Here is a 27,607-nt window from a genome sequence, read left to right as displayed (position 1 = left end):
TCCAATCAGCGCTCTTTGTTTCTGTTCAATCAGCGCTCATTGCTTGTATCCAATCAGCGCTCACTGCTTTTATCTGAACGGCTCTCTCTCTCTCTCTCTCTCTCTCTCTCTCTCGCTCTCTCTCTCGCTCTCTCTCTCGCTCTCTCTCTCGCTCTCTCTCTCGCTCTGCTTGTAATCCAATCAGCGCTCACTGCTTTTATCCAATCCGCTCTCTCTGCTTGTGTCCAATCAGCGCTCACTGCTCCCGCCCTATCAACACTCCTCGGGATCACCTGATCAGTGCGCAGCCATTTTGTCCGGAGCTGCTGCTCTTCACAAACCGGAATAAACCGAAGGCGAGTGGAGGAACTCCGTTGGAGGGGGCTGATAAAACACACACTCCCCGCCGGAATTTCTCCACCTATCGATCCAGGACGGGGAAAAAAAAAAACCCACATTTTCCCCCCTACAGCTGGATTAAATGGACTTCCTTTCACAGATCCAGGTTGGACATTAGGTTTGATCAGCTGTCCGAGAGCTAATGTTAAGATCCTTCAGGTTTCCTTTTAGAAAACTCAACACGGAGCTCCAGCACTTTCATTTCTGAGCCTGGTGTTTTCTCTGCAGCTTTATGTGTCATTCATGTTAGCGATAGCCTAGTGGCTAGCGAGAGAGTGAACTAGCAAGAACAGTTTTAAAGCTGAGAGTAACTAACCTGTTAACTAGCTAAACTAACTAGTTGCATTCCGCCATTATCACTGTAGCGGAGTAATAACTTGGTTTAGTTAAAGGATCTCTTTGCATTCCTTTGGTCAGGAAGCGACTCGTTAGCTCAGTAAATGCTCGCAGGTACACGCCGAGTCTTTTAATATTATTTGGACTAAAAAAAAGGACAGACTTGTTTAACCAGTTTTTTTTTGGGGTACGTGGCATTTTCCTCCCAATCTCTCTCTCTCTCTCTCTCTCTCTTTTCCTGACCTGGCTGGACGGATAGCTAGCTATGTCCTTTTGCAATCTTCCTATATGCTCAGATTTCACCATTAGGTCCTGTACTCGGTCTGAACGCTGTTATGGTTATATTAGCTAACATCAGCTCAGTCAATCAGTTCATCCGGGTGTAACATTGGCACTTGGGATAAGATTTGTACTAGATAGGTAGCTAGATTTCTTTCTTTTTTATATATATACATATAACGATTATTAAAAAACCAAATCAAGGGTGATTGGTTTATTATTTAGCTAGCGATCTTTTCAAAGTAAAGCATTAAATAAGCAGTCACTTTACTGACTCGAGGTTTTGCTAAATCCGCTCATATTAGTGAGCTATCTGGGTTTGTGGGGTTTTTTTTCTTCTTCCTTTCCTTTTCTTTTTGGAGAGAAACTCGTCCAGCTGATCAGTAGTCAGTGTTGAGGTGAAACATGTCGGGACAGAGCATCACTGACCGCATCGCAGCGGCGCAGCACAGCATGACCGGCTCCAGCATCAGCAAAGCGGTGTGTAAGGCCACGACTCATGAAGTGAGCGGCCCCAAGAAGAAGCATCTGGATTGTAAGTATCCCTAGTTCGTCCTCTCTCTCTCACACACACACACACACACCTCAGAACGTCAGCCCAGACCTGGCCGACAGGTGTGACCTACTGACCGGTGTTCTACCAAAGGTTTCTGCGCATGCGCACATTTTTTACATGCCTCTCCATACGCTCTAATGCTCGAGCCTGAACCAGTAACACTTGGGTGCATTTCACCCCAAATGTGATGTCACGCCATTGTACAGCACCAAACACACCTACACACACACACCTGTTCACAGCCTGAAGCTGTGAGGCAGCATTGCGCAAAATGCACCGCCTACAGATTCACACTGGGTCTCCTTCTGATTATGTAGACAAAATATGCTTTTAACAGATTAGTAAAGATACTAATGGGCGGTTTGATGAGGGGAGAGCAGACTGTTAGAACACCTGCTGTCGGTGATGGGTGATAACCAAAGTAACATCATTTTTTTTTTTGCATCCCTTTTTTTTGGGGAAAGGTAGAAAATGAATCCGTAGATGTCACCAGAAGACGTCATGTGTTTTGCATGTCCATTGAATTGTGGTGATTGTTTACATTGTCAACATCCTTTCCATGAATAACAAAGGTTTTCTGTAGACACTTGGAAAAATATAATATTTTATTTTGTTTAGGCATCAAAACAACTACACCGATCAGGCATAACATTATGAGCAGTGAGAGGTGAAGTGAATAAGACTTGATGATCTCCTCATCATGGCACTTGTTAGTGGGTGGGATATATTAGGCAGCAAGTGAACATTTTGTCCTCAAAGTTGATGTGTTAGAAGCAGGAAAAATGGGCAAGCGTAAGGATTTGAGCGAGTTTGACAAGGGCCAAATTGTGATGGTTAGACGACTGGATCTCCAAAACTGCAGCTCTTGTGGGGTGTTCCCGGTCTGCAGTGGTCAGTATCTATCAAAAGTGGTCCAAGGAAGGAACAGTGGTGAACCGGTGACAGGGTTATGATGGGTGGCCAAGGCTCATTGATGCACGTGGGGAGCGAAGGCTGGCCCGTGTGATCCGATCCAATAGATGAGCTACTGTTGCTCAAATTGCTGAAGAAGTTAATGCTGGTTCTGATAGAAAGCTGTCAGCATACACAGTGCATCACAGTTTGTTGCATTTTGGTAGCAAAAGGGAGATCAACACAATATTAGGCAGCTGGTCATAATGTTATGCCTGGTCAGTGTATTTATGTATTTAAAAAAAGAGTTGAAGTGATTGGTCCTTCGGAAGCAACCCTGATAACTGATTGGACTTGAGACCCTGGAAATTATTCAAGTGACTAGAAATTTTAAAATAAAAGGATGACGCACTGCAATTTTTTATCCATTTATAGTTATAGCACATGGTGTGGAATGTTTGAGAGACCTGCTCCTTTCTATTAGCACTTACGTCATGGCTGCTATAACAGGACAAAAACAAACAAAACACAACAGCGTTTGTCATGTTAGCCGGAATATAGCACGCCCTGTCCTGAAGACTTGAACCATGTTGGGAATCATCTGACCAGTCAGATCTGAGAATGCAACACCACTATGGTAGAAATCATAACTTAAACTCAAAATCGTGGCGAGCCATCCAAGAGAAGTTAACCATGTAGAAACCAAGCTTTTAGGCTGAGTACTCTTATTACCATCACTCTGCTTATCTGCACAAGTGTCATGTTGTTCTGTAGCTGTGGCGTGAAGGCGTGAAGGTCGGGTCATTCAGACCATTAACCACATCAGTGAGTCAGTAATATCTATAACAAACACTTCCTCACTGTGAAGGGTGACGTACAGTTTCACCCTGTGAGAATGCTTTCAGAGTGCAGATTGAGACATTTATGGGGAAGTTGAGTGATGTGTTTGCGTGCTACCTGTTAGTGATGTGTGTGTGTGTGTGTGTATCTGTTCCTTGCAGTATCTCAGTTCAGCAGTTGTCAGTGTTTAATTGTTATAACTAGCTGCAAAATTCCTAGAATGAATGTGTATCATTTGTGCGCTTCTTTCATTTGGCCTGTTTTCCAGTGACAGTGCCATGTGACTACCTGCTGCTAGTGGTGCAAGTGGGATTTAGCTCTCGCTTCATTCCATCATAAGAGAGCGATGCAGCAGCGCTTTAGTCCTTTAGTCTCTCCCGCTTTCTCAGCTCCTCATCTGGACACTGTACCAGTTCCAGAGCTTTAGCTTTCATCTCCATCAAGCTCTTCACACTCATCATTTTCTAAGAGATCCAAGTCAAGTCTCGGTGATAACTGCGTCGTATACTTGCATTGCATTCTGAACCTTTGAGTCTGCCATTTGCATTACTTCTACACTGGATTTCAAGTAAATTTGACTTGCGTGAGAAGAGAAGCTGTTTTAGGAGCTTACAGTAAAATCTGAGCGTAATCTTTTCCTCCCTTGTGTTGAAATGTTGCTTCTTTCAAACAACACTGCAACCACACTAGCAGCGTCTTCCTGTTACGTCTGGTGCCACTTCCAATGGCTGACTTGTCACAGAAAACAAACTAAACCGCAAACAAATTAGCTCCAGAATCACGAAAGGCACAATCTGAAATATAAGAAGCTCATCTAGGCTGCGTATGTTTTGCATCCAGTTCAGTGTCGTATCCTTTTCAGTCCTCTCTTTCTTTTTGTGGTTTAACAGTCATGTTTTGTGGTTTCACTTGATTGCTTTGTATGGGCCGTGTTGCTAAAGCAGTGTTGTAGGTGTCGAGCAAGACACACGGGTATTAAAGCACTAGCAGCACACACTTCCCTTTTTTTTTTAACCAGAAATTGACATTAAATCACCATATTCTTGAAAATCCCCTACTGCCAGCCTGAGAGGGGGAAAAACCTCCACTTACAGAATGAAATGTGTGAGAATAAGTGCATTTCCATTTCAGCTACTAATTTTCTTTTTCTGGTTCTTTCACTTAGCCGTCCTCCTGCAATTTGTCTTGATTATATTGCCGAGCGGCTCAACTAGGAGAAATCTCCCCAAAGTTAGATTGTCAGGACGCGAAGGTGATTTCGTCCAGTGTGTTCTCTGCTGTCTGTCGGCTCGCTCCGTGCTTTCTAAAGGCATCTGCTTTAATTGTCTCGTACTTGATCAATCTTCCACGACCCAAACACGAGTGAATCAGCGCCGCTGTAATCTCCAACGTCCCTTCTGTCGACTCATCAGAATGTCAGACGCCGCTGTTCCCCCCCCCCCCCCCCCACAGCGAGCTCGTGCTTTTCCTGTTAGAACAAACAGTGTCGAGATTTTCACTGAGTCAACACACAGATGTTGCTCCCTGACCTGTCTTCTGCACAGTGCAGCGTTTTACACTGATCTCAGACCAGCTTCCTCAACTCAAATCCTCATATACATCATGCTATAATGCTGTGTGTGTGTGTGTGTGGGGAGGGGGATTCTGATGTGTGTGGGGTATTTATAGTGCCACAGGAATTTGACTTGCTTTGTGCTTCCTCAAATCCCTTTTCATTCAGCGCGCATCCTCCTCCGAAAAAGTCTCTGCGCAAGAGGTTCCAGATACCGTAAAGGTTAATTAAATGTAGAGCGATTAGTCCAGATCATTAAAGAGACGTATCGATGAGAATTTTCTCACTGACGTGTCTATCAGAAAGAGAAAAAACCGAATGCCTCTTTAACTGAATCGCTCTTTCGAGAGCCGTGACGTGAGTTTTAATTTGTGCCGTTCTTCAATAACAAAAAAACAACACGATCGGGTCGTGTTTATTAATAAAGATCTGCAGTGTCTCTTCACCTAAATGAAATTGTTTTTAATGGCTAATTGCGATGAAATCTCGACTGAAGGACGATTTATTAAAGCTTGAGCACACTTCCTCTGTCAGAGAGCTTTTAAATAGACTTGCATGAGTAAAAACATGTGGATGAAGGCTGATAAAGACGCAGCTGTAATTTCAGCTATAGGTATTGGCTGAGTGTTGACACAGGGAGGTGAATAATTATACAACCAATAAATAATAATAATAATTTTTTTTTTTTTTGTAATAAAGAAAGCATTTGAGCCACAAGTAAGGAATAAACATGCATGGGGGGGGCATGCTGTTACGGGAAAATAATCCACCCTAGTATAGTGTGCATCCCAGTGTAACGTTCAGGTACTTGTTATCACTCCAATGCTGATTATTTTCCTGTGACCTCACATCTCGCAGTGTTGTATTCAGTTCATTTCAATTCAACTTATTTTGTATAGCGCCTTTTACAATGAACATTATCTCAAAGCAGCTTTACAAAAGAAGAAAAACGGAGAAAGGGGAGGGGAAAAATAAAAATAACTAGAAATAAGTATAAATAATTAAATTTAATAATTAAACTTTTATCCCTAATGAGCAAGCCTGTGGCGACGGTGGCAAGGAAAAACTCCCTGGGATGGAATAAGGAAGAAACCTTGAGAGGAACCAGGCTCAGAAGGGAACCCATCCTCATTTCGGTGACACTAAACAGTAAATAACGTAACTGTAAAACTGTAACTGATTAATGTCCTTTCTACAACAGCAATCAATGGCCCATGTGGAACTATTAGGTCTGTAGTTTCTAAGGTCATTATAGACACTAATACTTTGCTGTCACAAGCTGACAGATGTAATGGCAGATCTGTGACTGTTTGAAAGTCCCCAAGTGGCTCTGTCCATGGCTGTCTCCTGGTCCACACAGATCCATCCACAGCATCCCTGGGCACCACCAAGCGATGAGACTCCGGCCAGGGGTAAGGCAGTGGTCACAATGGAACTGGCAAACACTGGGAGCTCAGGAGTGGGGTGTATAGCTCGACAGAGAGAGAAAGTTATTAAGTGTTCCTCTTACACCATAGCAACTTGCCAGCGATTTGTAGTTATTTTTAATGAGAGTGTCGCTTACATGCTGTCACTCACTACACTGTTTGTTTTTTTTGTTCCTTTCTCTTTCTTGATACAACACAGCTTGTCATGTTACTTTGAAACCACAAACTCCTTTGTTGTGAAGACTTGACACATTGGTGTGTAACACTGACACTAGAAACTCCATCCATAAAATCAAATAAATGGCATAGAAATCCTCTCAACAGCTCTATACTTTTCTTCTCCTTCTCTAGTCTTCGATTTTGTGACTTATCCGCCATGCTAATCCTCTGTAGATGAACGCTAACATATTAAGACAAGTGTATTAATATAAACTTCATTTAAATGATCAAATGATCTACATCGAAATTTCACTATCAGTTTCAGGTTGTGACCGTCTGTGGAAACGGTGAAGGGGGGTGAATACTTACGCAAGACAGTGCAATTCTTTCTTTTGCTTCATTTGTTTTAGTCGAAATAAAACAGTGAACATTTTGGGAGATTAACAGATTAATTGCTTCTGTTTCTGCTGAAATATTTTGAAAAGCAGTCATGTAGAGACTCTAAGCGATCTCCAAATCCTCAGCAAACTGAGATCTTAATGCATCAAGTTGGTTTCAAATAAGAAAAGCAATTGTGCTTTTTAACCCTGAGCTTTAATAGAGACGGATAGAAAGGGGAGGGGGTGGTGGATCTGGAGGCAGAGAGAGCGGTGGAGATGTGGGTTTGGGAATTGGGGAATGGTTGTGGTTCGAGGCTCAGAGCCGCGACGCTGAGCTCACCGTACAGGAATCTCACCCCGACCGTTAGCAAAAAATGCACCCGTCATCGAATTTGCACCGACCTACTTAAACCTGCATCTTAAGCTTTCAGAAAACAAGCCTCAAAACTGATCTCAGGTCTGAAAGCACAGCTCCTGAAACCTGTCCTGTGTTCACGCTCACACATCCAAATCAGCTAGAGGAGTAGGGAGGGCAAGACAGACGGCAAACAAACCCTCCAAAAGACGACCGGTGCTATTTTAAGCCGTCTGTGGTTCTGCGGCTCTTCTCAAGGCAGCGAGAACGCAGGCATGCTTTTGGAAAGACTTTTTCTCTCTCTCTCTCGCTCTCTTTGGCAACACCTTCAAAAATGTGTAGAACAGGCAGCTGCCTCGTCAATGCACTCATTAAACCCAAACGCCTTTTCTCTTCTCACACAGCTCATCCGTAGGTCGGGAATCTGCTTTTTATTTCCAGTACCACAACACAGCCCAGAAGAAGTGGGAGCCGACAGTGGAGTCTCTCGAACGCCCAGAGCTTGTCTCGTCTTTCTTGCTTCCAGCTTTAGTCTGTTGGCACTTTTCATTCTGCGTTTAGATCAAAGATTCTTCGCAAGTCTTCAGTGTCTGTGGAAGCATCTTGATTTGTAAATATTAAACATGGTCATTATTAAAGCCTCAGCATCCTGAAGTGCTGGGATCCTGGGCTTGTCTTGATATCATGCATGAGAAATGATGCCCATTGTTTGTTTTAAGAAAATCTTTGAGGTCCCAGATTTGGGTTTGGGGGACCAATGACTAAAGTCTGGTCCAGGAAAAACTATTATTTATTATTTCAGCATTGTCGAGGTATTTTTTTATGGTAGCATATGACTTGATCACATGATGTCGCACGTTTAATCGTTAGCTGCTGCTGGTGTGTTCTCAGTTCAGCCCGAGGAGACACATTGCTCCTGAGGTTAAATTGATTGTGTCTGACACTTCAGTTGCCCAGCAGAAACAAGAATGTACCCCCTCCCCACCTATATACTGTAAATATCATCGTTAACCTCCAAACCACAGCTACTAAACAGGTTAACCCACAAGCTAGCAACAGACAGGATTCACTGTGCTCTTTTTCTAAGTGGTTTCTCAGTTGTTGCAGAGATTGAAAAAGACTGTCTGTGTTCACGCCATGTCTCTTATCCTCAATCTGTTCATACCAGCAGAGTAATGATACATCATGACACAATATGTACCATATCAGCAGTCTATTAATAATGCATGTAATGCGATTGCACTGTTTGAACACCAGCGGTCCCAATCTGTGCACTAGTCAAGTGATCACATTCGCTCTTGGAGAGCCTGTGAAGTGATCTGCACTTGTACACTCTGCTATGGATCAAACAGAACAATTGCATAACCCTGTGTGGTGTACATAGAGACATAGGATGTGGAAATCGGCCATTTTAGCCAACTTTGGAGTGCTCTCTCTCTCTTGAGAGAACTCCTGTAGAATTTTTTTATTTAGTATTATGCAGACAAATATGCACAGTTTTTGGCATTGTTTATTATACAGAAAGAAAAAAGTCAGTCATTTAGTCATACTTTTTTTAGAGAATTGATCATGAACAGTGTTTGTCTTTTACTGTTTCTTTCTTTTCTCTGTTGAAAGCAGTATGCAAAATGAAATTCGACAACCTTGACTTGCTGAATGTAAGGGTTTATCTTCAGCACCAGGGTTAAATGACTAATTCAACGTAACCATTTTTATTTCCAGTGTTGAGATTAAAACCAAAATGATTATAACAGTAGAGCAATTATAAGGAAGGTATAAAAGAAAATGAAATGGAAAAAGAATCAGCCAGCTGAACTCTTGTAGAAACCTGTAACTCAGCCTCTTTCATTTTCAACCCTAATTTGTGTTCTGTAGCTGAACACTGCTAGATGACCACAGCTGTAAGAGGGAGGTTTCACATCTGGCACTGGGTGTGATGTTCGTATTTGAATGTAGAAATCCTCTATAGATTTTTACTGTGTCATGTGTATTGGTGCAGATGGACCTGACTTCTGCTCCATGATTAATTAGTGGTGATGATGATGATAGATATATCACGGATCTAGAGGTCAGTAGCTAACAGCTGGACTTCTCTTCAGAGACCCTGCATCAGACTTTTTTTTCTTTTTTTTTTTTTCTTTTTTTTTTTTTTCTTTTTTTCTTTCTTCGCATTGCTCATTCCTCATATCCAGCTCACACACTGCTGAGATTTGATACATTCTGTGGAATTTCACATGTTGTTCAGGCATGGCGGTGTTTCAGTGCCTCAGTCTGCATTTTCTTTTTGTTCTATACCCTGACTGTATAATATGGACGTGTCTCTGGTTCCACTGAGTTTCCTTCTTTCGTGGAACCTGCCCAGTGCACTAATTGGGAAGCAGAACTCCGCTATAGGCTCAGCTCAACACAACACCTTTTACCAATATTACCAATTAATCAACGGCTGCTTCACACCTATTTCTCCGATTTGAGTCCAAATCAGAGAAGCTTAGGCTTAGATTTGCAGGACGTTTTTTAAATTATTTTTCCCCATCCTGTCAAGCTTAGGTCTCGAACTGTTATGTGTTCAATATTTAAATGATTCCTGACCTACAGGATCTATGTTGGCATGTATAGTGGAGTGTTTATTAAATGACTGACAGGAGGCTCATCAAAACACAAACAAGCGTTCCAGACCAGTTCTCCGAAAGGTTTTCTTGGTGACTTAAACCATTGCGATGTTTACAGCTTCATTTAGTTTTTCTTCTACAAACTATTGGTCAGAAATATTTACCGGAAAAGGTAAACCAATCTTGGACCCAAGAATCATCTAAGCATTGAGAACCTATCTGGGAATAAATAAATGATTAGCCATGTATAGAGATAACAACTAGTTTAGTGTTTTTGCCCCCCCCCTTTGGCTGTCATTACAAATGTCCATGGCATTTCTGCATACTGTAGCACTGTCCTTTGGCTCGGATTGTGCCTCGGAGCTCAGTAGAGCAGCTTGCGTCTACAGAAAAATGCTGCCTGTGACCCAAAATACATGCTTTGTTTGGTTTTCTTCCAGCCGTTGGGTTGGTTTAGGGTTGAATCGCTTTCCCAACTGATAGAGACCACCTCACTCGGACCTATTTATTTATTTTATTTATTTACACACTTGAATATGATTTTTACTGCCTTAATACCTGCCAAAACAAACCACACCAAGGTTTCGGTTCAACCAGACTCATGTACACAAGCATGAGAGAACCAGCATGGCTTATTATCAGACACTGCATGTGTCAATATGGCTGTAGTGATGGAGAATTTCTATTTACATGGATATCTCTGCAGACTCTGCTACCATTATTTGGAACATCAATTTCGGCGCTGTCGGATTCTCTGAATAATAAACGTCTCCAAGTTAACGTGTGTGTGAGTGAAAGCAATAAACATCATATCCGCGTTTGATTTCTGCCATGTCAGTATTTAATGGTTGTCGAATTATAATATTGAACCAATATATTTTCTGTATCTGTTTTTGTGTGTCTTGTTTTCACATCTATCTGATCTTTATCTTCTGCTTTCCAACCATCCCTGATTCGGCTAGGACTTTTTTTTTTTTTTTCCCCAGGGGTTGAAAAAAGAGCTGCAAAAACAGATTATTGTGAAATGTAGCCAGGAGCAGATGGAGGGCAGAGCTCTGCGTGTGTTGAAATCCTCCTCATGTCTAGTATCAGGAGCGGTCGGTTACCGACCGGTCCGAGCAGCTTTTCCGTGTGGCCCAACAATGGCCCTCTCTTGCAGAGATGAGCACTGCCAGTCACTGATACATGGTGAAAGTGATGACCTCAGGGGTCAGGCTCTGTCTCTGACATGACACTTCAGCTTCTGTTTGCACTATAACCCACCCTTTAAACACACAGGGACTGAGCTGGTGTGTTCAGTACTCTGTGTGAGGAAGGCAACTCTTAAATTGAGCCTGGTTTCCTGTACAGAACGGAGGCTGAATGGATATTCCCATGGAACCAATCAACACTCCTTCACATGTCAGAGAAAGCAACAGGGAGAGGCTGGAGGCACAGAGTTAGGCTGCATTATTGAATAACCTGCAAATACAATCGTGTAAATGAAACAAAAACGCATCTACAAGCCAATTTAGTGCTATTCCCAGAATTGCATAAATGTTCACAGGCTATTTAACTGTCCATCAACCCTCGGTTTCCTCCATGAAATGTAGTGTATTGTGTTAGTGGGGTTTACAGGACCACATGCGGTGCGCACATTGTTTACAGGTCCGCCTTTATTTTTATACGTTTGCCTGGATAGAGGTCTGCGCTCTCTTCTGGGTGATCTGTCATGTCTCCACTCGGGAGCTGTGCTAGTTTGAGTCTCTTCGTTAAAAACAAAGCACATGCCCAAAGGAACTAGTGCTACTGCAGTGTGTGTGGCAGTATTTTCTTTTTCAGAAAATGGATGCAGAAGGAAAGAGGCAGCATGCACTGAGGGAACTGTAAAAGATTGTGATTAGGAAAGCATGCTCAGAATTTCACACAATTTGTGAAGGCTTGTACAATTAATTAGCAACAGCAGGGAAACACGAAACTACACTGCGCAGACTCCGCGACTGACCGGGTGGCCAGTTAACTTTTTCTATGCATGTTAGATTTATTCATTGACGTCTCTGAGCCGTAGTCCTGCACGTGAACTCTTCAACCCCCAATCTGACTCGACAGTGAGAACATTTTTCATTTGTTTTTCTTCATCCTGAATATTTGCTCTTATCTTAGCCGCGCTGCTAACCTTCAACCGCGATGAACGTAGATAGGAGGTGGAATTTACTGAACGTTCGCTCGAAAAATAAACAACGTGACTCTTGCTTAGAGCAAATGTTTACTGTCCTTGTTTCACTGCCATGAACAAGTGAAAGGCATAATTCTTAGTAAGTGAGGTGATGCAGCAGAACAGACATTTAACACTACTGATTGCTCTAGTTTGTCGATGTACAGCACAGGGTTTCTGCTCTAGCAGGTTCCGTGACTGCTACAGTGATCTGTAAGAAATATCAAGTCGGATATTTAATCTTGTTTCCATGTTTTCTTATGCTATCGAAAGGGCAGAGATAATAGACTGCAAATTAATAATGAATAAATGTACTGCACTACTATTCAGTTCAATATATACAGTACATCTCTTGCGTTTAATTCATATTTAAGCTCTTATTTAAGATGTGTTTAGAGCAATTTTTTTTTTCTTTTTTTCTTAATCTGCGTTGGTGGAATGCACAAATTGTTAATCATACCCTGGAATTTCTGACCTCCGCGAAAATTCCTACTGAGTAACATGGGAATGTATCTTCAACCCTGAGCTCAGTAAGTGATGTCAGATCACTCGGTGCATGCGATAACAATCACATGTCTGGGCTGTGGTGTAGGTCGGCTAGACGGAAACCCTTTCTCACAAAAAACATCGACTACCTCAACCCAAGCCGTGTGGCGAAAAATGTGTTCTGGTCTGATGAGACCAATTTAAAAAAAGCTTTCAAAAGGTAGGTTTAGTGCAGAGGAAAAAACACATCACCGAAGGATCACTGTGCAGCATGATGGTGGTAGAATCAGGCTTTAGGGCTGCTGGGCTTCAGCCTGGGAGTTTTATGTGGTGGAGAGAATCCTGAATAGCTAGAAAAAGTGCAAAACCTCCAGGTGGCTGCTAGTAAACTGAAGATGACACTGACTTAAGCAGAGTTCTGCATAAATTAGGTTTATTTACACTGTAGTCATGTTAGTGTACCAACTTGTTAGATACTAACATGGAGATTTCACTCATGGGCCTGATTGTTTTCTGTGAAGAGAACAGAGAAAATGTTTGATTCTGAGGTTTAGTCCATCAGCCTGCTGGTTTACTTTGTGCACAGCATAAAAACTGAACCGTGATTAGACTGTTAAACCTGAGTCACGTCTACAAATCTGAATTTAATTAGGTTTACGGTTCGAGTCTGACAGCGTCTTGGTCGTCTTTTCTTTAAGCATCACGAAAGGATATACAACAGGTCATGACGCTATTTATAGCCCACTACAGATTTCTAATGGATCTGTGTTACAGGTCACTCGAGGTGTGTGTGTGTGTGTGTGTGTGTGTGTGTGTGTGTGTAAAGGAGGGACTTTGCTGTTTAAAGAACTTGAAGTTTTAATGTTAGAACAGTCGGACTGTATCATGTATGAAGACGATGCTCTCAAAGAAACTGAGCTGCTGCACACAACTAAATGTTGCGCTTTCTATTCCTTCCTTTCAGACCTGATCCACTGCACCAATGAGATGAATGTGAACGTGCCCCAGCTGGCTGACACTCTGTTCGAGCGGACAGCCAACAGCAGCTGGGTGGTGGTTTTCAAAGCCCTCATTACCACACACCACCTAATGATGTACGGCAATGAGGTAAGATACGTGCACACACACACACACACACACACACGCACGCGCTCGTAGATTCACTCACCATCATGCAGTTCTGCTCGAGCAAGGTGAAATGGCCTCATCTCAACCTCACACACACAGCGTAATGATGTATAGCAGTAACGGAGTACCCTGGATATGCACACTCTGCTTAATAATGTGGAGTGGCCCAGAAACACATCCTCCCCCCCCCCCTCTCTCTCTCTCCCTCTCTCTCTGACAACACACTGTATTCTGCTGGACTTGTGGGAATGAAATCCACTCCTGTTCACGTTTAAATCTTTAACCGTAGTGTAATGAAGTTAAAGCGATGATTTTTAACAACAGATCAGTCATGATAACGGAAACCCAAACAGCAATTACACTGTGTTGTGTACATATGCTGACACTCCTAACCAGTTGTCCTGTGATACAGAGGTCCTGTGTATATGGGTGTGGGATCCTGCTGCTTTTCAGAATGCTTTTAAAACCTTTCATTATACCCAGAGCATCACATATTAATGTGTTTGTAAGTTAAACATAAATAGAAATTTAGTTAATTGTGTGTTCACTGATGCGTAGCATAAATTATACCTAGATGTTTTGTTTCAGTCGCCATTGTCATATCAGAGGAGAACCGTCAGGGACAGTTGGAGGACGTCTGCAGACGGTGTACCGGTTAGGAGAGGACGGACTGATAAAGTGCTGATCTTAAGGACACACTCGTGTGTGTGTGTGTGTGTGTGGGTGTGTGTAGAAGGGGGTGTGTATGAGTCACTCCCAACTGTAGCCCACATACTGAATATACAGCTTTCTGGAGTTGTACATTGTCAAGGAGGGAAGGAGAAAGAGATAGCTGGATGAGGGGTAGTGGGTGTGTGTGTGTGTAGCAGAACTACGGGTAGGAAAAGCTGACAGCGGAATTTTAACTCCACTTTGAGGATCGGAGATAAGGAACAGTTGGTGTGTTTCTCTAATGGGCTTTTGTAGTTGTCAGATTAGTCCTCTGCATACCAGGATGTCACTTTCTCTTCTTTAACTAATAATCAAATGCAAAGTGGGAGCTGCTGAAGTAGCACATGAAGTGCTTGTTGGACTGTGTGTGTACAAGAGCAGGTTAGAGGCCTGTTAGAAACAAGCTGTGAGAGGGAGCTGCAAAGCCAATATGACGTCAACCGTCGTGACTCTAGAGAGCTCATGTGTGTTCTTTTCTTTAAGAAGTCTTAATTACTAAAAGATTTTGTGTAAAGATGGTAATAACCCTGTAATGTTGTTCTGATACTGAAAGTAGTGCAGAAAGTTAAATTCGTTCTTCAGCGACTCCATGATCAGGCTGGTGATGGATCCTGAGGGAGCGCTGGGTGTGACCCGGGGAGTGGGCAGGGTTCATTTACATATGATCATTTCAGTAAACAAGTCCACTTACTGCTATTCTATATGGGCAAAAGTTTATAGAGACTTGGACCATAACACTCATGAGTTTTCTTGCTTTAATAATCTACATGGAGACTTGCCACTACGTCTTGGAGCGTGGCTGTCGGGATTTCCTCATTCAGCCACAAGAGCATTAGTGAGGTCTGGCCCAGCATTAGAGAGGGGCACAGTCGGTGTTCAGTTTAATCAAAGGTGTTTAGTGGGGATGAGGTCAGGGCTCTGTGCTGAAGACACAAGTTCATCTACGCCATTCTTGGCATACCGGGTCTTCATGGAGCTCGCTTTGTGAACGGGACATTGTCATGCTGGAGCAGGTTTGGGTCTCTTAGTTACAGTGAAGAGAAATGATAATGCCACAGCACACAGAAGCATTTTAAACAAACATCTTGGTGGCAACAGTTTAGGGAAGAAACACGTACTGGTGTGACGGTCAGGTGTCTACAAACATTTGGCCATGTAAAGTATGTCTCCGGGGGTGGGGCATGGTGAGAACATGCAAACGTCTGCACAGGCAGTAACCTGAGCTCAGGATCAAAGCGTGGAGCTGTGAGATGGCAGTGCTACCTGCTACACCACCATGCTGCCCTGCTATACCCACATTTCTCCTTTACACACACACTTCTATAATCATTTATGGGAAATGACTTTCTTCCTTCAGTTTTACTGCACAGACTGTATATTCTGTGTATAATTTGATACACAATTAGGAGTCATAAATCCCATCATTGGAAAGCATATGTTTTATGAGCACTTCAATATCCAATTACAGCTGTATATTTCACTCTGAGTGTATAATAAGCATGATGAATAGAATTCAAACACTAAAATGTGTTCAGTATATGTGTGTAAAGATAAGATTGCTAGTGCGTGTTGCCTAAAAGTGTGCTGAACACGTGGGTGGGTGGTGCAGGTTTGTATATCTTGATAGAGACTACATGTCTGTATAGGAACGTCTGACAGTTTTGCCATTCTGGGACTGCTCTTCGAGAGAAAACTGTTTCATTTTGTTTAATACAAGGGGTTTTTTTTGGTTCCTAGGTTTAATGTTAGGATAAGATTTAGGGTAGACATCATTTATTAGCTATGTTATTAATTGTGCATGTGGGGGGTATGTGTGCACGTGTGGGGGGTGTGATTGTAGGGAGGGAAAATTTTTTAAGGGTCTGCCTTGTGGAGCTCTGATAAAGTGTTTGTGTTGCAGAGATAAATAACTGCCTGCTGATAGCACCATTTAATGAGATCTGCCTCAGAGCACACACACACACGGAAATGAAAAAAAAAAAAACAGGCCTTGGATGTTGATAATTAGATTAGAATGGAGTGGTTGTGGGTGGATGGTAACGGGCCAGACGCTGGCCTGCTGGAATCCACAGCACTGACACACCGGACGCATTTCAGCCTGATTTCAGAATCGCTCGTATCAGAGGTTGTAATTCTGTTATGATATGATGACTATAGACCGTTCTCGTGGGAGATGCAAATGAGCGAGGAAGCTTGTTTAACATTCCAGCAGCGTGGTGTTTTGAATGTGCTCAAAAAGCACTGCTGTTTGCATAATGACTGCTGTGTTTGAGTGATGCGAGATAGCCGAGGTAATAATTACCTTTTTTAATAAGCGCGCACAAACACGGACACACACAATTCCTGTACTCTCACTGTTGCACTTTTATTTCCTTCCCTTGGGCAAGACTACTAATCAATAGCTATTAGCATAGGTGCAGGATAAACACTGGGGATAAGCAGTAATTATCTTACCTGCATAGCAGATCGCTTCCCAGTGAGAAAATCTTGTGGATTATTAATCATTTGGATTGTCGCATGTAGTCTGATATAACCACCAAAGCAGAGAATTAGTCCATGTGCAGTGAATTTTTCTCAAATGATTTGTGAGAAGATGAGAAATTAATTGGCCTTTTTGGCATTTCAGGGTTGTGGCCTGAACAAGCGGATTCCCCCAAGATAAGTGCTGTCTTAAAAATAAATAAATAAATAACACACAAGCGCAAAACAACACAGCACTAGTTGCGTGAGCTGTATCCATAGTAACTCTGAATTTGTTTAGAGTCAAGTGCTCCACTTCGCTGTGGAAATCCGCATGCATGCGCAGTCCCCCTTCTCTAGGGTCAGGTTTGATTTTTGCAAGTAAACCGATCAAGACAGGGCAGGGATCTCATCGTAGATCAGAAGTCACATCTCGAGATGCTTTTGTGGTGGGGAAAAAAAAGAAAAACCTCCTCTGGCCAGAGGCTCCCGTGTTAATAATGCATGGCGCTTCGGCGCTGTCACCGTTCAAGGTTTATACTCGATTTATTATTAGCGGACTGGAAAATCCGTCGTTCTTATTTGTCTTTATACGCTGCCCATCTTAAACGAGCGCCTCCGAGCAGCAGGGCTGTAAATGATCAGCGATGTCGAGTCGAAGTGTGAAACAGGATTAACTCGAACACACAGGAGTTGACTGCATTAGTGAGTGTGTGCTGTTCTTGCTGTGTGTTTTGTCATGCTGGGTTTCCTGGCAGGACATCCTCCATTCAGATCCAAGGCGATTGTCTTATCCAGGAGCACATCAGCCAGCTGGGGGATGGTAGCAGGAGAAAATGCCCACCTGGTGTGGACACACATGGCCGTTCCTCTGCTGCAGCGTATTCCCTCAAACAGACGAGGCCGAATACTAAATAAGACACCATGCAACAGAGCGAACCGATTTAGTTGCTGATGAGAACGGGTTGAGACGATTATTCAATGGATCTGTTTGTAACATGAAGTGTGTCAGAGTTGCCATGGTGGTGGTGATGCCTTTATCTCATTTATACAACTGAGGTTTACGGGCCTTGCTCAGTGCTTACGGAACTTAAGGTTTACGGGGCTAGCTTGGCAGTGGTGGTATTTGAACTTACAATCATTGTAACCACTGAGCTAACATTTCCCTTTTGGTGATGATGCTGTTATCAGATATTAATCCAGTTCCATCATCATCTGATACCACGTGAGGTAAGCCTGGTGTACGCTGTCACGCAAACAGATTTTGCTGATGACGGTGAAAGCAAAGCACACTGCAATAGCATCTTCATACAATAGCTGATAACCTGAGAACAATCTTTAATACATGGCTGACCTGAGCAGAGCTAGATCAGTGAGTGTACTCTTTAAAGTCGACAGCAAGTGTGCAGAGGAACCCTCAAAAACCAGAGCACTACAGTTCTGCAAGCACTGAGCACCGAGACGCTTCCTTTCTTCTCGCTCACTGTGGGTTGCTCTATGCTCATGAGTCAATGCCTCACACTTCCTCATCAGGCCCGGCTTGCTCGGGTTGGCTGTCCTCACGCAATCTTTTAGGGTTTAAAAGGTCATAACATTCTAAACATAACTCGCCATGAGGAGTTCATTGGAAGCAGCACAAGGCAGCAAACATGTCCCATGATGCCAGTTGATTGCTTAATTCTGAGTAAGTGACACATTGCGCTGTCGGTATCCGAGGGTACCAAAAAGCATGTCCTAATACCCAGGCTGAAAGCTATCTCATTAATGTACCATTCTTCTTCATACATTTACAATCTTTGCTTAATGTTTTTACCGATGCTCAGAGACATGACTGCATGTTATTAACACAAGGCAGACCCTTAACATGCCTGGATTTATTTATCTGCTTATCTAGGAAGTCTGTTTTGTGTATATCCAGTATATGGTTGCTCATTTAGGAAGCTCAAATTTAAGCTAAATCAGACCAATTTGGATCCAGGTGAGGCTGGGAAACATGATTTCAGCCTTGAGCAGCTTTATAAAAACACTACCTGCTTCCATAATTCTCTTTTTCTTTGCGGCAGCCGTCTTGGACAACCATACAACTCTAACGCAGCTTTACTGAAATGTGTATATATACTTATTTCAGTTTTTTTTCTCGACTCTTTCTTGGTTCTTGATCGCTGAATGTTTTGCTTTTCTTGCCTTATGTCACAAATAAGGGGTAGTGGCCAAGAGTTTCCAAGTAGCTGGGGCTGATTTTATCGTTTCACTTTTTCTTTTTTTTTTTTTCTCCCCTCAACGCAGTATTCAAATTGTCTAGAAAGCTATGTGAAGTATGAGACGTCAGCATGGCAGGAAATCGTCAGAAATGATTGTGCTCTGAGATTGTGCTCATTTGTATTTCTTGGAGCCTTTTGCTGCAGTAGGGTTTTTTTTGGGTGGGGGGTGATGCATCTTGTGTGCAGTTTTCCCTCCCTGACATTAGTGTAATGTGAACAATGCACATGAGTGAGTAAGAGTGAATACACCAGCCATTTAGTTCTGTCTTTTTGTGCACATCACTCAGCCTTAACACAATTGTGTAGACACCTCGGTGTAATGAGTTGCTCTGCCTGCATCAACTGAACCCCGCTGTCTAGATTCTTTCCCAAGAAATACGGTCGATATCATTCATCTGGGCTTTCAGCTACAGGCAGTGTAATTTCACCTGTAGGGCAAATCTCTCTTTGGTTCAATCAAGAGAAAGTGAGATTTGGAAGATCACATGGTTTGTGCTGAACTTCTTGTTTTAGTGTTGCTGTTTGGAACAATGTGGCTGATTTTTGGCAGTGTTGTCACTTCCTTGTTGTGACAAGATTTTCATTTTGTTTGAGAAACCCCCCAGAGCTTCTTTCTTTTTTTTGGCAAAGAGGAACTTGGACCTGAGCTCATAACACATGACCATCTTCTAGGTGCTCTAAGGTCACCAGATATCTTGAGGCAGTATAAGCATAAATTCTCTCTAGTACGCTTTCTCTGACAGAGATTTATTTATTTATTTTGCAGCATTCAGAGAAATAAGCTTTGGGCTATTTCAAGTGAAGCCGCGTTCCCTTACAGTGTAAAAAGCTGCAAAAGAAAAAGAACCCAAAGCTATAGAAGAAGTTTCACCGATTAAATAACTCTGCTGTTTAATACTTTTGGCCTTCAGCAACAAGATTTATTTTTAATGCTTGACTGCAGAAAGCCCTCCAAGTTCTCATGCCCTCTTTCCCTAGCATTAAAGATAAATAAACAGCTTGTTCCAGTGCCTCGACCACTTTCTCTACATTGCTAGTTGAGAGGCGACTTGATAAACGAGAGGAGAAACGGCTCTCTATGGCGTCTGCAGTTGTGGAGGAGGCGTGGCTCTATTCCTGTCATTCCCTCTAAAAGAGGGTTTAGCCTTAAGACTCAAAGCCCTTGTACAGTAAATTGTATTGAATTTGTTTGATTTAAATGTATTTTATTCATCAGATTGTGAATCTGGTTTTCTATGATTGATTTAACCCTATAATGGCAGTTTTAGTTTGGTTTTGAACTGATGCAGTTAAAGCTATTGAAGTCTAGTATGGGTTCAAGTTAACAGTTTTCTGTTGTACATAAAAAGGTACCAGAAATACAGCTCCAAGGCCTGTAGGGCTTTTTTGTTTTTTTGTACATGGAAGCCGTCTTATAACGATGTTAGAACGGTAAGTCATAATTGTGCCTCGTGTCTGATGTTTTTTGGTGTGAATTCCCCCAAATTCCCACTCTCTGGTAGAGCTGGGAAAAGATCACACCCTGCTCAATCAAGTCTGAGCAGATCACAGCGTGGAACATCGCATGCTCGTCTTTTCGGGAATTTCCAGGCTGCTTTTCCCAGCCCCGGCTCTGTCAGCCTTGAAAGGCGGTGACGGTGACGGCAGCAGCAGCAATGTCTGCCAACCCAAAGAGGCAAAAGCTTCAGTCTGTACCCGCTTCAGTCAGAGAGTTTCCTCTTATAAGCACTATAAGTGTCCTCAGTCATCACATTCCAGATAAATACGCACTGCCCTGTCATGTGTACCAAAACATCAGACAAAATACTGATTGTAATCTGTCGCTTTTCTGTCTCCCAGCGCTTCATTCAGTACCTGGCCTCGAGAAACACGCTCTTCAACCTGAACAATTTCCTCGATAAAGGTGCATTGCAAGGTAAGGATAAGATGCCGGGTGCACAAACATGATCGCAGATTAATACATAAAGGTGTAGTCTCTCTACATATACTCTGTGTCCTCTGTTCTTTCCCATCCTCCACCTCTGATTTTCTCTCACTGTGTTTCATTCTCACTTATTCTCTCTGTCAGGCTACGACATGTCCACCTTTATCAGGCGCTACAGTCGCTATCTGAATGAGAAGGCTCTGTCCTATCGGCTCGTAGCTGTCGACTTCACCAAGATGAAAAGAGGGTGAGCCAAAAATCGGGATTTTTTTCTTATATTGCCTTTTAATTCTCAAAGTGATTCCTTAAGCAAACTGAACTGAAAAAAAAAAATATTGCGAGGAGTATTTCTTTTTGTAAATCATATCCTTCTTTTGGAAGGTAATGAGGCTGGTTCTGAGAGAGCCGGCTGTCTAAAGCCTTATTTGGATTGGATTAGTTTTACATGAGGATGTGGGGAAAGTAATTATCAGTGTATCTCTGGGATTTCCGTTTTTTTTATCCCAAACCTTCATGCAAGTCATTTTCTATGGACTGTGCATGCATGAGAAACGACCCCAAGTAATATATATCTGTCTAAATTGGCACATCGTTAAAGGACGCTTTATATCCCGTGAGAAACGAGAAAGCGCAGAACCACGTCAATATAAAGACACACCCAGAATTGCTCTTACCTCATTGTCTGTCAAAAACAAAACAAAACCTGGCAATAAAATATAGATTTATAAGCGGAAATTTCCAGAGGTACTACTACAGCTTACATGCATGGGTCATGTGACCTAAGTTGTGCGTCTGGCCATGCCCCCATAACAAGTTATCATATTAGTATTACATGTATAATTTTTAATGTTGCAAGCTTGTGTTAATCACAAAGTCATCTATTTGATTTATGGCAGGATCACTTAATAAACTCCCATTTAACAGAAATGTGTCCAGAAATCTTATCCTGTCCAAACAATCCTTACAGCATGTAATAATCACCCGTGTATGTAATATACTGTGATACAATTGCGCTGAGATAAACGAAGCTTCGAAATATAAATACGATTAATCATATAACTCTCTCAATAATTCCTCATGTATTTATTTTTCCTCCATTAATTTGGAGACGGTAACTCATTGTTTTCTGTAGAGCGTGCCTGAGCTCTCCCGGTCTCTGCGGGCTGCAGTGGAGTCAGGCGTGCCTGTTACCACACTAATGAAGTTGCCTCTGTAAAGCGATCGAGCTGATTATTTAAAGACCGCTAGGAAGATGCCTCTCGGGAGCTTCCATTGTGCTGGAGCACGACGAGCTGATATTTAGAAACCCATGTCCCGTTTTTATACCGCTAGTTATTTTGTGTTTCACTCTGCAGTGTGTGACTGACTGTGTCAGGTCCATCCTCCAGCTATCCTGATTACGTCAGGGTTACTCTTCTTCAACGCTAGTGATGTAACAATAACATCAAAATATGCTTGTTGGGTTATCAACATTATTTTAATTACACTGAGCATCTCCGTTATTCCTCATAAAGCTAATGTGAAATCTATTCTTCACTTTTTCCTTCTTTTTACTGATGTCCAATACTGGTTTTTACACATGCAAGTGAATCTATATACAATCATACGGACCTAGTGTTATAAAAACATCCTTGTTGGACAGACCTTTCAGACACGAAGCAGACATGGCACAGACAAGCAGTTCTGCCTGTCAGATATTTCTATGTGGAGGTTTATTTTTGTACTGGAGTGCTGCGCCTCAGACTTCAGGACCGCTGGTTTGTCGGTTGTGTCCGTTTCTGTATGTGTGTGTGTGTGTGTGTGCGTTGTTGTTGTTTGTTGATATATGTGTTTGTGCGTTGTGCAGTATTGATGGAGTGATGCGCACCATGAATACAGAGAAGCTGATCAAAACTCTGCCCATTATTCAGAACCAGCTGGACGCTCTGCTCGACTTTCAGGTGTGTGTTTGCGTTTGGTGCATATGTGTGTGTATATATGTGTGTATATATATATTCATGTGTCTTGCCTTCTGATCACACTGAAATGTGGTTGTAGTGGTGTGTAGGCTCGATGATGCTACTAATTATGTTTAAGCGCTCGTTTCAGATAATCAACTTACAGGGACTTCCATATTTCCCTTCTCTGTTCGCGTGACGATGATGAATTCAACAGCGAAACAAATCCTACATGTTTAAGTAATAGTAGTACCAAATTATAACGTAATTTAAAGCTCTACTGAATTGAGTCACTGTTTAGTGTTACGTTTAGAGCGAAAATGTTAAAACTGCAGCTGCACATTGTGACCGAGAACTAATTTAGGAATGAGTATCTGCTAAAACCCTATTCCAGGATTTGAACTTGGGCTCTATGAACATTGTTACATAACCATAGACACACACACACACACACACACACACACAGACAGTGTAGCAGTTACATCAGCATGTAGCACAGCAATTTCCTTTAGCTTGGCTTTGTAGGTAAATATAATCCTGCTGTTTAAATCAGTCCCACAAACCCAAAGGACACTTTCATTTTTTTTTGCCACATAAATCATAAACCCCTGCCATGTTTTTTTGACTCAAACATTTGATTAAAGGAAATCAAACGTGATTTGAGATACAGACATTATTTATAGGCCTACTCGTCTTTGATATACCGAAGTCAGAGTAAACCATTCAGTTCAGTGATTTCAGTTTTTGATCACTGTAAATAAATCTAAATAATAATAATAAATCCCAGAGCCCCGGGCTACCTCTGGTGGATCTACAGATTTAAACTTGGGATAAAAGGATTTGGCAGCAGTGTTTTTAAGTAAGTTCCAGCTTTGTAGCTCCTGGCATGCAGAGAATTAGCTCACCCAGATCAAAAACTGAAAACAGCCCATGAGCTAAAATCAGCTCGGGTTCCTCTGCTGAAAACCCAAATCACACCTTTATTCACACTTGAGCTACCTGCTAACTTTGTGTCAGATGCTAAATTATTCATCAGGATTGGTTGAGAATTAAAACTAGACTGTGTTGCTGTCTTTAGCTGATCACTGCCGTTTGAGGCTGATGTTAAGAGTGGACTCTTGAGTAAACATGCTATTTTTTTTAATGTGTGTCTACAGGCCAACCCTAATGAGCTCACCAACGGTGTGATCAATGCTGCCTTCATGCTGCTCTTTAAAGACTCCATCCGTCTATTTGCCGCCTACAATGAGGGGGTCATCAACCTGCTGGGTAAGATGCTCGCTCACTCACTCACTCACTCCTTTAGCCTATATGATAGTACAGGGATGTGTCCTAATCTTGCTTGCCCAGGATAGATCGCTATAGTCTCGGTTACAGGGGTGTGCCTTAATCTCACTCACTCGGAGGAGCACACCCTATTCTTCCTTGCTCAAAGAATGACGCTCTGTTCTCCGTCACAGGGTGTGTCCTAATCTCGCTCACTCAGAGAAGTGTGTTCAATTCTCACTCCCTCTGAGTTTTTGTATTTGTATTGTTCTTTTAGCAATGGCCATTCTAAATGTCTCTCTCTCTCTCTCTCTCTCTCTCTCTCTCTCTCTCTCTCTCATATACTCACCTACTCAGAAGAGCATGCTATTCTCTCTCTCTCTCTCTCTCTCTCATACTCACCTACTCAGAAGAGCATGCTATTCTCTCTCTCTCTCTCTCTCTCTCTCTCTCTCTCTCATACTCACCTACTCAGAAGAGCATGCTATTCTCTCTCTCTCTCTCTCTCTCTCTCTCATACTCACCTACTCAGAAGAGCATGCTATTCTCTCTCTCTCTCTCTCTCTCTCTCTCTCTCTCATACTCACCTACTCAGAAGAGCATGCTATTCTCTCTCTCTCTCTCTCTCTCTCTCATACTCACCTACTCAGAAGAGCATGCTATTCTCTCTCTCTCTCTCTCTCTCTCTCTCATACTCACCTACTCAGAAGAGCATGCTATTCTCTCTCTCTCTCTCTCTCTCTCTCTCTCTCATACTCACCTACTCAGAAGAGCATGCTATTCTCTCTCTCTCTCTCTCTCATACTCACCTACTCAGAAGAGCATGCTATTCTCTCTCTCTCTCTCTCTCTCTCTCTCATACTCACCTACTCAGAAGAGCATGCTATTCTCTCTCTCTCTCTCTCTCTCTCTCTCATACTCACCTACTCAGAAGAGCATGCTATTCTCTCTCTCTCTCTCTCTCTCTCTCATACTCACCTACTCAGAAGAGCATGCTATTCTCTCTCTCATACTCACCTACTCAGAAGAGCATGCTATTCTCTCTCTCTCTCTCTCTCTCTCTCTCTCTCTCATACTCACCTACTCAGAAGAGCATGCTATTCTCTCTCTCTCTCTCTCTCTCTCTCTCTCTCTCTCTCATACTCACCTACTCAGAAGAGCATGCTATTCTCTCTCTCTCTCTCTCATACTCACCTACTCAGAAGAGCATGCTATTCTCTCTCTCTCTCATACTCACCTACTCAGAAGAGCATGCTATTCTCTCTCTCATACTCACCTACTCAGAAGAGCATGCTATTCTCTCTCTCTCATACTCACCTACTCAGAAGAGCATGCTATTCTCTCTCTCATACTCACCTACTCAGAAGAGCATGCTATTCTCTCTCTCTCTCTCTCTCTCTCTCTCATATACTGACCTACTCAGAAGAGCATGCTATTCTCTCTCTCTCTCATATACTCACCTACTCAGAAGAGCATGCTATTCTCTCTCTCTCTCTCTCTCTCTCACACTCACTCACTTGGAAGAGAGCTTTATTCTCTCACTCACTCGTTCGGTCGAGCACTGTTCTCATGCTCTCTCAGAGAAGGGTGAAGTATCTCGGACACAGCTCTCTCTTCTCACTCACAGGAAAGTGTCACTCTCACTCAGCAGGTTGCTGGTATATGAAACTGCATCATTAGGTGTGTAAGAAGCAGTATTGAGCAGCCTGAATGTTCCTGTGGTTTTTCCTACTGTACATGCCATCATGCTGTCTTCATAAAGCAGCGCGTGTTAGCAGATCACAAAAAACTGCTATAGTTAGCACTGAAGCGTCTCAAATCTCCAGAACCGTTTCTTTTTTTTTTCTTCTTTTTTTCCCCCTATAAACTGTTTTTAGTGCTCAGTCGTTAAGTCCGAGCCATTTTTAAGAAGAGTGTCAGCTAAATGGCTGATTCTTGTAGAGCGTGCCGCAGCTGACACCTCTGAATGAGCATTTGATGCACTTGCTTTCCTCCAGCGGCCAATTTACCTCCCTCAGTTTGTCTGGATCTTGTCGGTGCTATCAGGCAGTGGCGTGTGTTTTGACAGCTCTCTGATGTGGTAATTATAGCCTTTGCTCAAATCGCTCATCTAATGGCAGCTGTTCTTTTCTCTCCACAGAAAAATATTTTGATATGAAGAAGAACCAGTGCAAAGACGCCTTGGACATCTACAAAAAGTTCCTGTACAGGATGACCAAACTGTCAGAGTTTCTCAAAGTAGCAGAGGTACGGTTTTAGTTCTTAAAAAGTAAGCACAGACACCCTGAAGGAGGACTCTGATGTTCTGCAGTCAGCGGCGTACCTCTGTTCAATCAATAAACCCTGACACAAGTCTCGCTGTGACTCATTCTGCCACTCAGGGCCATTTATATGCAGGGACACAAGGAGGGATAGATGTGCTGAGGCCACAAATTTCCAGTTTCTTCTGACTTCTGAAGGCAGTATATCCAAGCTTCACCTCAGTTATTGACAGTAATGTGTAGCACCAATGAGACATTACATTTTCTTATTGAAGGTGTTTTATTGGTCTTAATATTTATTATATTGCAGTTTTATTGGTTATTATGCCAGACAGTAAATTTAGTGTCCATTGTCAAAATTTTGGGATCTTAAACATCTGAATTTCTGTTTTTTTTTTTTTAAGGATTTATTTAATTGATTATTCATAAATTTATTTCTACATATATACGTTTTTAATGACTTATGACATCGGTGGGAACTGAAGCCGATTCCTTAACACCTTCAGCCGTCTTGCAATAAATGGTCCTCTGTCTTCTTCCTGTGGTAGATGCAGTGTAGAGAAAGAAGCTCCTCGCTTTTGCATTCTGTCTCTTTGGCTATTTGTGTCTCTTGCACTTGCTCAAAGTTTCCGTCTCTCACCTTTTCTCTCACACTCTTGCTGTCTCTGTGGTGTGACCAGCGTTCTCTGCTTTCTGATCTGTCAAAATGCTGAGGAGTCTTCTCTCTGAACAGAGGACTGCATTTCAGATGCTGTCTGTCTCTCTTTCTCTTTCTCTGCCCCTTTCTGTCTCACACCATCTCTGTCTGTCTCAGTCTCACAGAGTTTCTCTCTCTCTCTCTTTCTGTCTGTCTCTGCCCCTTTCTCTCTGCCCCTTTTTCTGTCTCACACAGTCTCTCTCTGCCACTACCTCCCCTTCCCAAACACGTACACACACTAGCAGCACTTTCCACTCTCTCTTCTTTAAATGCAGCGAGCGTCTCAGACATGATTTACAAATCGGCTTTTTGAGAAGAGCGCCCATCTCCGTTGTTTTTTTTTTTTTCTTTTCAATTCTTTCCTCTTTCTAGCATTAAAGCCTCTGTCCTCATTTGCGTGTGTGTGTATGTAACAGGCTTGTTGTTTTTCTTGTTTTAAATCACTTCTGAGTCTCGGCTGTCTAAAGCATCATCACATCTACATTCCTGTCCATCTCTCCTGAGTAAACTGCAGCATGGC

At 42.5% G+C, this 27,607-nt stretch overlaps 1 protein-coding gene across 6 annotated transcripts in view; it reads left to right on the top strand.

The window, feature by feature from the left end:
* The first annotated feature begins 283 nt into the window (after positions 1 to 283).
* The window catches only part of si:ch211-200p22.4 (phosphatidylinositol-binding clathrin assembly protein), a 54,383-nt gene continuing 27,059 nt past the window's right edge, over positions 284 to 27,607 (top strand). For 3 of the 6 annotated variants that reach the window (XM_058393982.1, XM_058393983.1, XM_058393984.1), the window contains exons 1-7: positions 284 to 1,528; positions 13,407 to 13,549; positions 20,842 to 20,917; positions 21,071 to 21,173; positions 22,773 to 22,866; positions 24,021 to 24,132; positions 26,270 to 26,376. In XM_058393982.1, the coding sequence (XP_058249965.1) occupies positions 1,399 to 1,528; positions 13,407 to 13,549; positions 20,842 to 20,917; positions 21,071 to 21,173; positions 22,773 to 22,866; positions 24,021 to 24,132; positions 26,270 to 26,376 (765 nt within the window). In that variant the 5' untranslated portion in view covers positions 284 to 1,398. The remainder of the gene's footprint in view (positions 1,529 to 13,406; positions 13,550 to 20,841; positions 20,918 to 21,070; positions 21,174 to 22,772; positions 22,867 to 24,020; positions 24,133 to 26,269; positions 26,377 to 27,607) is intronic. The other 3 variants (XM_058393981.1, XM_058393980.1, XM_058393979.1) reach the window with 1 other exon arrangement.

This window comes from Hemibagrus wyckioides, linkage group LG07 (genome assembly GCF_019097595.1).
Source record: "Hemibagrus wyckioides isolate EC202008001 linkage group LG07, SWU_Hwy_1.0, whole genome shotgun sequence".
NCBI classification, from domain to species: Eukaryota; Metazoa; Chordata; class Actinopteri; order Siluriformes; family Bagridae; genus Hemibagrus; species Hemibagrus wyckioides.
This window is presented reverse-complemented; position numbering and strand designations above follow the sequence as displayed.